Source organism: Brachyistius frenatus, unplaced genomic scaffold (assembly GCF_029030835.1).
Source record: "Brachyistius frenatus isolate BFR_SWC_R1_liver_20210118 unplaced genomic scaffold, ASM2903083v1 Contig_9, whole genome shotgun sequence".
NCBI classification, from domain to species: Eukaryota; Metazoa; Chordata; class Actinopteri; family Embiotocidae; genus Brachyistius; species Brachyistius frenatus.
This window is the reverse complement of record NW_027210608.1, coordinates 2785554-2796835: the sequence shown is the minus strand read 5'-3', so window position 1 is coordinate 2796835 and position 11282 is coordinate 2785554. Positions and strand designations below refer to the sequence as shown.

Here is an 11282-nt window from a genome sequence, read left to right as displayed (position 1 = left end):
TTAAAAAAAAAAAAGGGTTAATGTGACGTATTATGAATTGGATATCCTGTTTTTGCACATCACTGATGATATTGACTTCATCAATATATATGTGTATTTTGTGTGTGTGTGTGTGTGTGTGTGTGTGTGTGTGTGTGTGTGTGTGTGTGTGTGTGTGTGTGTGTGTGTGTGTGTGTGTATCTGGTGTGCGGGGAGGGGCGGGGTGGGGTGAGGTGGGGACTGTCTTACTTCAAGTCAAGCAAACAAGAACAGGAGGATGATTGCAGCATATTTTATTTGCGTGGCTGATTAATGCCCCGATTACACACCCTTACATGTCATACAGTCATACAATAGAGATAGAAATACAAAACTGTATAGCTTACTAATATATTCCAAAATCACTGGAACTCTTTTGGTGTCCAGGCAAATCATATTGATGTACAGCAAAACTATTTCACCTCAAATATATACAAATGATGGGATCATAAAAATGACTTTATAAAATACAAAAATCTCGATACACACACAAAATCACATTTTGGGATACATATATATCTTCAGTGTCTTACAGCCACAGTATAAAGGAATACAAATAGCTTAAAAACGTGATTGGTATATGTCTTTACTTCAGAGCCCTATGTCACAGAAGAAAAATGTAGGTTGCAGTGTTTTACGTAGTAATGTCCGCACAGTAAAACATACTGTTTGTCCCAAAGTTGAACAAAGCAAAGACTTTGTATGATGTATAATTTCTAAATGGGAGCAGTTTAGATGACCAGACAAAACAGCAAGAAATGGGTATCTCCTTATACTTCACTGAGAAGCACCAAAATGTGCAGGAATATCTCTTACTAAACTAAAAGCATGACAGCGACAGACACAAACCGAGACATGTCTGACAATCTGCAATCAAACTTCATTCGTTTTGATTCGATTTAATTTGCTCTATAGATCAAATGTGACATCCAGTGCATTACATTCTGAGAAAGATGCCTTTTTCACTGACTCTTAACCTGACTGTAACCTTTACAGTGCTGGAATCAATATACCTCCTTTTGAGACATACGTTGGACATTATAAATAGCTTCACTCGTCACTCCTCGATCGCATTGTGGCTCTGAGGTGGCAGCGTTTGTGCTTCATTGTGAGACCGTACTCTGGGGTCATGTCCAGTGGCTCTCCAGGCAAGGTGTGAAAGTGCAGCTTCTGGACGATGATTGCCAAGAAGAGGTAGACCTCATTTCTTGCAATGACCTCACCGATGCAGCGCCGCTTTCCCATGCCGAAAATCATCACCTTCTCACCCTCCATCTTGTTGACCTCAGTGCCATCAGCGCTCAGGAAGCGGTCTGGGTTGAAGGAAGATGGATCTTTCCACAACTCACTGAAAGGTGAAGAGAATGAAGAAATAAAACAAGCTGCTCAAATTAAACCTTACAAGCATCAGAAATTAGAGGTTTAGTCTCTGAGGATAAGTTGGATATGGGGAAGGGAACAAGGACTGGTATGGTCTTTCTTTTTAACTACAAACTGGGTGCCCTTGTGCAAGGAATACCTTCCTCTGCTTTAGTTGAGGAAAAAACGCTACAAAAAATAACTTACGGATCATGGTTGACCTGCCACTGATTGATGAAGACACAGGTGTCCTTGGGAATGAAGTAGCCATTCAGAGATGTGTTTTTTGAGGTGCTAAAAAAGAAAAAACAAAGCATCGGCTCATTGTGTATTTACAGGTTTAAATCACATACAGTCTTATGCTTGCAATAGGCATGTTTTTGTGTCTATCTTTGTGTGGTTCTGTAATACATAACATGTCAACAGCACTTTATTTTTGTTAACACCTGTAGTACTTTCCGAGATCTAAAAGAGATGAACCTCACCAGTGTGGGATAGTAAAGGGCAGGAATGAAGAATGGCGAAACATCTCCAGGATGAACGCCTCCAGAATCGGTAAGTTGTTTTTATCAGAGAGAACAGGAGAACGATCCAGACCCACTTTGTCCTCTGAAAATGAAAAGACATCATTGAGTATTAGTGCAGGATGAGTACCTAGACTGCAGCCATTACTCTGTCTGTGATTAAAGAATACAATCAACCATTCTGCTTTAAGAGCATCAAAATGTGTGTTCCTTTAATACTTTTTACAACTCAAAATAACCCCTCCATATGCAGTGTTTATCATAGCCGCTTTTCTAAGATAAATGAAATATGCAAGGAAGTACTTTTGTGTGAAAAACTCTACTTACTCAGTTCTTGATAAAGCCTCTCTTGTGTCTCTGGATAAGCCACCAAGTACATGACCGACCACGACAGGGCAGTGGAGATGGTGTCAAAACCTTGAGGAGAAACATCTGTGAGGACTTTTTATTCAATCATGGTCATATATGATCAGGTCAATCAACACAAAGAGAACTTCAACCTACCAGCTCCAAACAAGTCATTGACAATTCCTACAATCTTCTCATCTGACATCTGGACATTGGCATTCTCATCCAGCTTCCTGTCCTCGCAGTGATCAATGAGCGAGTCTGTGATGTCACGGATGTTGTCCTGAAAGTAGATCATTGGACCATCTCAATAAATATTAAGAACACAGTGACTTAAAGGGCAAACAATATGTCAAAAGAAGAATGGAGTACATAATATTTCATGAATGATTTAGTCTGTGGTGTACCTTGTCAAAGGTGGCGTAGTGCTCGTTGACGATCTTCTGAACAAACTCGCTGAAGCGGGCATTGAGACTGAAAAACTTCTTCATTGCTTTGCTGGGCAGGAACTGAAGAATGGGGATGAAGTCTGCTGGGTTGCCGCTGCCCACCACCTGTCCGAACTCATCGCTGAGGTTCACCAAGCTGAACAGCTCCTGGTCGTGGTGGTCGTAGCGCCGACCAAAGCACATGCCACAGATCACATTGGCAACAGAGACAACAATGTAGCGGAAAGGGTCGAAGCTGCCGTCAGACTTCATGACAGTGTTGATCTGTTTGATCAGATAATCAGACTCTTTGCAGATGTGCTCCTCCAGAATGCAAGAGTACTCTGGGGTCGTGCCCTCCAGGGTGGCGAAAGAGCGCAGAGCACTGAAGGCCAGCTTTCTGCGGGCACGCCAAACGCCGGCCTGGTCCGTACTGAAGGCCAGACTCTTGCCATTGTTGATGAATTGGAAGCTGTACAGGTCAGGTCTGCCAGCAAACTCTTCCCCTTGTTTGATGAGAGCCTGTCGAATAGTTTCATTGCCACTCAGAACAACCACTGGACGCATGCCAATCTGGATTTGGAAGACATCGCCGTAGCGCTTGCTCATGGCAGTGAGACTCAGGTAAGGTTTGCTGCCCACCTCCAGCACGTTCCCAATGATAGGCAAAGGCTTTGGGCCAGGGAGTCGCAGAAGCCCCTCAGGAATCATATTGTGGAAAGACTTGAGGAGCAGGTAGACCACGCACACCGTCGTCAAAGCCACCAAACCCTCAGATACCGACAGTGAGCCAATGAGTGGCAGTATCATTAGTGCCATGATGACTTTTTTTTTCTGGCTTCTGCACAACCTGTTGAGAAAGCATGACAGCAGTGCAGGCAATGAGAAGGCGAGGTGTTGTGCAACATGTTGATTACATGCACCAAAAAGTTTGAAGCAACCAAGAACTGTAACATTGCATGTGTTTATTTGACGTATATGTTCAAATCTTGCACAGCACTTTTAAAAAGTGGTAGTATATGAAAAGTAGTGGGCTATGAAATGAGTGTGCTTAAAACGTCTGTTACCTATGACTCATAGAAAGCCAGATGATTAAAGAATTTAACTGCAAATACCAAATTCATATTGATCAAAGTCATTATTTCAAATAATGTACACTCAACACTTTGTTTTTATCTTAGTTGCAATAGGTCTGTAATTTTAAACTTAAATGCAAATATAAAGCTTACCTTTTCTGAAGTAGAAAAAGAAGAAAAGTGATGGAAGAAAAGTGGTTATCCCCCCCAAAACTTCTCAAACAAGAAAAAAAATATCGTTTGGTAGAGTTGTTGTCGAGTTTACTCTCGTAATATCCCTAAAACAGAGAATGGACTCTTGCTTTATAGTGTGCTGCACAGCTCCATTGGCTGCGGTTCATGACGTAATCTCTCTCTCACCCTCTCCCTCTCTCTCAGCTTGTCATGAATGAAGTTTAGAAAAGAGAAAAGGTGTGTGTGTTTGTGTGTGCGTGCGTGCGTGTGTGGAGTATGTGATAGACCGAGCAATGCAGAATTCATGTGTTTCAAGTCTGTATCATCCAAAATGCGTTTTTATGTTCGAATGTTTATGGACAATAACCATCGCAGGCAAGTGATTTCCACCGCTTGGCAATAAAACACTTTCTAATCTGTGATAACAGTGTTCGACTTAATGCGTCACCTACTGTTCGGCAAGTTCTTTTAAAATCATTAGTAGACGCAATTTTGCGCAATATTTTGGCTGAAATGTGAAGAATAATGTTGATTACAAGTGCTTATATCAAAAAAATTCCGCAATTTGACTTTAACTGTGCCAATGTTGTGTTTGTTGAGACAGAAACTTTACTCATCTATCGCTCTGATTACATTACTAAATCCACTGTTATTCATTACTTTCATGTTGAGTATTGAGTCCGGTCATTCTGTGGATAAGAGCAGAGGAGTTTTCATTCAGCATTGATAGCAGACTGATCTCTCGCGGATGCCTCACTCAGATTTGTCTCAGCTAATCATTTTCCGAGATAATGTTATGATTTTGTGTGGTGTAACTTGAATCGATATTAGAGAAGTTTTTCTTTTATCAGTGGGGTGTGAAATGTATTCTATTCTATTCTATTCTATTCCTATATTACAAGGAATAAATGACAGGAAGCTTATCTCCTCTAGAGCTGATGAGTTATTGAACTACAAAAGGACAACACCATGTCTACAAGTAGAGCTTGTTTCAGGTTTGGCTTGCTGAAGTCGATCTTGTGCGCCAGCAGCAATAAAAAAAAAAAAACCTTGGTTTGGGGTGAGAACGGGAGTTTGTGACAACCTCCACAGCAACCTCCCAGGCCGGTTTAAGTCCTGATAAAACAGTCAGATGCCATTGCGTGCTTGTACCTGTTAGTTCTCAGCTGGAGTTAAAGATTGACCAGTTGCGTGAGAGCCCAGTGATCAAACCCTCACCTCCCCTTTGAAGAGGATGCTGGGGAGAGAGGGAGGGACGGAGGGAGGAAGGGAGGGGGGCAATCAGGCTGCACTCGTGGAGTGAAAGGGTAGATGAGTTCAATACCATTGCTCAGTGTCCCCTTTTCAACCTTTTTTCACCAGATTTCTGAGTGGGTATTTGTAGAAGAGCTTTTTCACGTTCAAAGCCCGTTAAGGGCTAATAAATAACCATTTTGCACTGGATGCAATTGCACCATTGTTTAGCTGTATATATTTATATGTTTATTAAATATTAAATATTCAATATAATATTTATATTATGTCTATTTATGTTTTATATGTCTATTTATGTCTGTTTTAGTTTTTTGCAGGTTGAGAGAAAAGTTAAAACCGGTGTTAAATTCCTTGTACGTGTTAACATACCCGGCCAATAAAGCTGATTCTGACTCTGATTCTGATTTAAAGGCACCTTTTTTGTAATTTGAATTGCATGTTTCAAACTCTAAATGTATTTCTGTGAATACCTATTACTTATTTCAAAGTAGCCTCTAATTTAATATTTGATCTGCTTTTACAGGCAAACGTACCACATGTTTGTCTGCTTTTCAACAGATTTGATCAAAATATTATTATTTATTATTTTATATCACCAAAAAGGAAGTTCATCAGGCCTATAGCCTTCCTATAATTTGAAATTAAATTTCATTACATTATTTATCATTTTACTTGGCTGAACTATGTGAGAATTCTGTAGATTTCTAAGATGTGATTTCCTTCAGGTAAAGGGTGTATGCTGAATGTTTTGTGTAGTGATTCGTGATCGTGATATAATTCTTCCAGAAGTAAATTTTCTCTGGAAATGTGTCTGCTTTGGGTCCATCTTCAGAGAAACTCAACCACTGAAGGCTCTGAAACTATGTCTTATATTTCAATTTTTTTTTTCTGAAGTTTGAATCAGACCACAGCCATGAGAGTGGATGGAGGAAGGACTCAAGTGTTTTCATGTTTGACTATACTATCATATGTCTATTTTGATACCCCCAAAAAAATCTCAGACACACCCCATCACTCAATATCCCAAAAAGTGGATCCCTGATGTCCTTTACAATATGAAAGCTTTATTTCTTATTCCAACAAAACACAAAAAGAGACCCATTAAAGCCGACAATTAAGATGCAGCCATTTTAAAGATGGTGTCAAGTTTAGGTAAATATCGTTTATGATTTGGATTGAATCTTTGAAGAATAACAAGCACCTATTGTAGGATTGTGCTTCTTATTTTCTGTGAATTATGGAATGGAATGAGAATGAGAACAGAATGAGAATGGGAATGAGCTGAGCATATAAGCAGAAGAGAGATTTATTATCACCAAATATCCTTTTATTACCTTCGGGTCATCATAGCCTTTGGATAACATGTCAAACGAATCTTTGCCTTTTAAGGGTGAAGTACTTCTGTTACTGTATGTAAGGTATGGTCCCAAAATGACATTCATCTTTTATTTATTTACCTGTTGCACTTTAGGGTTAAAAAAAAAAAAATGCCTGTTGGCACATTGAGGGTCAATACTAATGTTTTTAGACTTACATTAAACCGGTTAAACACTGTAATCCACTGTAAAGAAACTATAAGGTCATGAGGAACTTTTGACTTCTACGTCCGTCGGTAAAACTTTTGTTTCTTGATTTATTTCGCGAAATTTGCCGGGCTCAGCACCGTCCGGATCCTCCGCGACTGTATGTCGACTCTCCGGGGACTCTTGCCGTGCGCCAGGGCGCTGCGCCTCTGGTGCTGCAGGTTGCGTGAGAAGCGGAGCTGCCGTCCAGAGGGGAGGGTCTCGGTCTTCTGGACAATCCTAAATCTGCTTGGTCAAGTCACGCGAAGGCAGCCGCCTCTGGAAAAGACACAAGGGTTTTAAACCAGCAGAACAAAGAGCGCAGGACGCGAGACTCTTTTTTTTTTTTTTCCCTTGCTTGTGCACGAAGGTGCACATATTTGCGCGCTATAGCTTCTGTAAATGCGAGGATCTTGGGGCTTTGGAGTCATGCAATCTGCCACTCAGGCTTCATTCATTGTAGTCATGCAACACTGCCTGAGCTGCCACACAGGCGAGAACCCACCAAACGGCAAAACAAGTTACGAAAACTGGAAACAAGGTTAACCAGTCACGCAGCGGGTCCAAGAGTGGAGACTGGGATGGTTGGAAAGAGTACAGGGAGTCACTGGGCAGAAATGCTCCTGAAGTATTAACTATTCATTAGTTTCAATACAATAAATTAGGATAATGAAAAAAGGGGTACCTTATTTGAGCACGTTTACTTCCTGAGATGTACTTTCTCTTCCAACAAGCAAACAAATAAACAACAACAACACATAATTGCCAGCTTTAAACATTTGATTGGAAATGTTAAAAAAAAGGAAGTTCATTACCCTCTGACAACGAGTTTGCTTTATTTGTATCTAACGTGAACATATTATAGTCCAATTTAATATATATATATATATATATATCAAATGAAAACTAACTTGTTATATCCCAACATCCCTAAATGTATAGCATATATATAGTATTATTTATATCATGAATCCTAAATGTTAAATAAAGCTCAGTTTTTGATACAACATGTCAAATATTGTACTTGGTCCTAAACACTTCAGAAACTCCTTCTCTAATCAATTAGTTACTCTTGATGACATTGTCTTGACCACCAGCACCACTGTGAGGAACCGTGGAGTTTTCTTTGATGAGGATTTGTCCTTTAGCTGCTATATGATGTAAATCTCCAGGACTGCCTTCCTTCATCAATGTAATATTAATAAAATCAGGAAAATACTTGCTCAGCATGATGCAGAAAAGCTCATTCACGCATGTGTTACTTCCAGGCTGGATTATTGTAATTCCTTGTTGTTATGATGTCCAAATTACTCATTGAAAACCTTGCAGCTGATCCAAAATGCTGCAGCAAGAGTACTGACGGGATTTAGCAAGAGAGATCATATTTCTTCTGTTTTAGCTTCTCTTCATTGGCTTCCTGTTAAATGAAGAATATAATTTAATATTCTCCTGCTGATTTACAAAGCTCTTCATAACCAGGCTCCATCGTATCTTAGAGATCTTATAGAACCACATCATCCTGAAAGAGCACTTCTCTCTCAGTATGCTGGTCTGCTTGTGGTTCCCAGAGTTTCCAAAAGAAGAACGGGAGGCAGAGCCTTCAGTTTTCAGGCTCCTCTCCTGTGGAACCAGCTCCCAGTTTGTGTTCGAGGGGCAGAAACCCTCTCTAGCTTTAAGGTTAGACTCAAAACTTTCCTTTTTGATAAAGTTTATAGTTAGGGCTGCTCAGGTGGACCTGACCCATCCTGCAGTTATGCTGTTACAGGCCGAGGCTGCTGGGGGACCTTGTTATGCACTGAGCTTCCTTCCTCTCACTCTTTCACTCTCTATACGCTCATATCTCACCATTACATCTTATTAACTTCATGCTTCTTCTCTCCCATAGTTTTTGCTTATTGTCTGTTGCCTCTTGATACAGTTCCTTCGCTCGCGTAGTTTCTGTTCTTTCTTTTGTAGCTGTCCCGTCCATGGAGCAGCATGTCTCTGCTCTGTGATTGTCGGCCCCACCAACAGCTCATGTTTTGGATCTCTATGCTGTCCTTTTCTCTCTCTGCTCTTCCCTCACCCCAGATGGCAGATGGCCGCCAACGTCTGAGCCTGGTTCTGTTGGACGTTTCTTCCTGTTAAGAGGGAGTTTTTTCTTCCCTCTGTTGGAGGTATTTCTCCTTTAAAGAAGAGTTTTTTCCTCCTGGTTTATGTGGGAATTGTTAAATTTTCAGGTTTCTCTCCATAATGCTGTAAAGTTCTGCTGCAAGGACTTTAATGTGTTAAGTGTCATGAAATAACCTGTGTTGTGATTTGGCACAATATAAATAAAATTGAATTGAATTGAATTAGATATTCATGGTTGTTCAGGGTAAAAAAAAAAACATCAACTAAAGATCATGATTACCACTGATAATTGCTTATGTCACATTACAGCTGCAGCAATATATGTACTTCTGTGTCAGTGTGTGATGCAGAAACAATCTCTGAGCAGTGTTACAGATATAACTGGAATTTACTGAGGTGGGTGTGCAGGTTAACTTGACAGTGCAATAAACCTAAATAAATCTGAAATCTAGAACACTATCTCCAAATAAACTCATGTCACTGTAAACAGCACCTAAAGTGATCCTGATGCACATTGTTCAAACTTCAGTTGTTGCATTTTCAACGAGTGTGTGTTGAGCGCTCTCCGGAGATGAAATTGAACCTGATTAAAGATGAATGTGACTTGTGTGTGGACCACCCGAGGTGAGAGCTGTTTTCATTGAGCGTTCAGGCTGCAGGAGTATGTGTGTGTGTGTGTGTGTGTGTGTGTGTGTGTGTGTGTGTGTGTGTGTGTGTGTGTGTGTGTGTGTGTGTGTGTGTGTGTGTGTGTGTGTGTGTGTGTGTGTGTGTGTGTGTGTGTGTGTGTGTGTGTGTGTGTGAGATCACAACAGGTGAGCAGCATTCACAACTGGAGACGGAGCAGCTGTAAATGTCATATAGGAAGGTGGAAAAAAATCTTCAGATACTTCTAGATAAGTTCCCCTTTTAGGCTTATATTCTTTTCTACTGCCAGGCCTTAAATACAAGATTATTCAACATGACAATCAGCTGTATTCTGCAAGAAAAAGAGCAGGTGAATGGAAGAATTAAAGCTAAAGTAGGAGACCTTTCTTTTTCTATTAAGAAAAAACTAGGGGAGCAGTGGTGGAAGGATATAGAAGCCTGGAAGTGCATCAGGGAAGAGATTCTGTGGTGAGGTAGTTTACTAATTCTTAAAAAGATTAAAGAGATTACAGGTGACTACGGGAAGTGATCAGCGGTGTAGACATGACCACAGAGACAGCAGTGGTGGTGGATCTTATCAGAATGCAGAGCTGCACGTTGGCCTGGAGGTATTTGGTGTTGGTTTGCCTGTGTCCATTTCACAGAGCTGAAAAAAAAAGAAAGAGGAATTTTTTTTTTGCCCACAGCCATTTAGCTCTTAAAGAATTCTTGGACATAAAAGCAGGTGTAATGACTGTGAAGGTTGTTCGTTTCTAGTCACGCGAAGGCTGTCACGCACACACCTTCAGAGCAGGTGTGTACCCCCATTTCACTGTGCGAGTATCACTCTTTGCATACCACCGCTGTCAAGAGTTGTTTTTTTTCTTTGTGGTGGTTTTCATGATTTAGCATCAGTCGAGGAATGAATGCAGAGTTGTCATAAAGCTATAAAACCTTCCCAACATGGAAATAATAAATAATGGTGGGTCTAAAACAGTTTCAAAATGTGCTCATTGTATCTTTTAGAAGAACTTCCTTTTTACATCTAACAAGTACTTTTTAGTTTGCTTTTGGAACCAAAAATACTTACTTTTAAACCTGCTGATAGAGAACAAACCTCCTTTGGAGCTTCTTTCAGATTGTCTGCATTATTTTACAGACCATGTTACATCCTCCTCATTCGTCAAATAAATAAGGCAGTTTAAAGCAGCTGGAGGCTTGAGGTAGAGATGAGCAACACAGCCTTTATTCCACCATAATTAACACACAGCACAATTAAACCCACAAAAATAAAACCCACAAGAAAAAAAACCTCAATGGTGCAACTAACACGCTGTGGCTCCCTGTTGACATGAGGTCCTAGCAGTAGCGGCAGGTCCTGATGTAAACTGGCAGCCTTTTATAGACTGCTACTGATGACTCCCTGAAGAACAACAGTTCAAAAGGGTACCCTTATCCACAAAACCCATTAAAAACTAACAAACAAAGACATACGTAGAAATATTTATAGTAAAACATTTGAATATATATTAACATCCTTATTTGAAACTATTTTATACATCACATTCAAGTCCATTATCTCCAGCTTGAATTTATATAAATGCTTCACCCCCTCTTCAATCAAACACCTCCCTGAAACTTGAAGTAGTGTACAGGTGGCCTGGAGACTCTTTTGGCCTGAACACCTTGGAGACACAACGGCAGAGGTAAGAAACTTATCCCACTCACTCAACATTACATAAACCTCTTTCTAGACATATACTTTTTCAATTAGTCATTTTCACAAATATTGCGCAATCAAAA

The 11282-nt window shown here is 40.2% G+C and overlaps 1 protein-coding gene across 1 annotated transcript; it reads right to left on the bottom strand.

Annotated features, from left to right (window-relative positions):
- Nucleotides 1–255: 255 nt before the first annotated feature.
- On the bottom strand, nucleotides 256–4007 carry cyp1a (cytochrome P450, family 1, subfamily A). Its single transcript, XM_069690347.1, has 7 exons — nucleotides 3907–4007; nucleotides 2657–3527; nucleotides 2406–2532; nucleotides 2229–2318; nucleotides 1863–1986; nucleotides 1585–1671; nucleotides 256–1366 (listed from the first exon to the last, which is right to left on the bottom strand). Exons 2-7 carry the CDS (start codon nucleotides 3494–3496, stop codon nucleotides 1069–1071), a joined length of 1566 nt encoding a protein of 521 aa, XP_069546448.1. The 5' UTR covers nucleotides 3497–3527; nucleotides 3907–4007; the 3' UTR covers nucleotides 256–1068.
- Between the last annotated feature and the right edge of the window lie 7275 nt (nucleotides 4008–11282).

What these genes read in the sequence shown, in the direction of transcription:
- cyp1a (XM_069690347.1), bottom strand. Translation starts at nt 3,496, where the DNA reads ATGGCACTAATGATACTGCCACTCATTGGCTCACTGTCGGTATCTGAG. An exon ending in ACTACGCCACCTTTGACAAG is followed by an intron (nt 2,533 to 2,656) that starts GTACACCACAGA and finishes ATCTACTTTCAG; the next exon opens with GACAACATCCGTGACATCAC. An exon ending in CCCTTTACTATCCCACACTG is followed by an intron (nt 1,672 to 1,862) that starts GTGAGGTTCATC and finishes TTTCTTTTTTAG; the next exon opens with CACCTCAAAAAACACATCTC.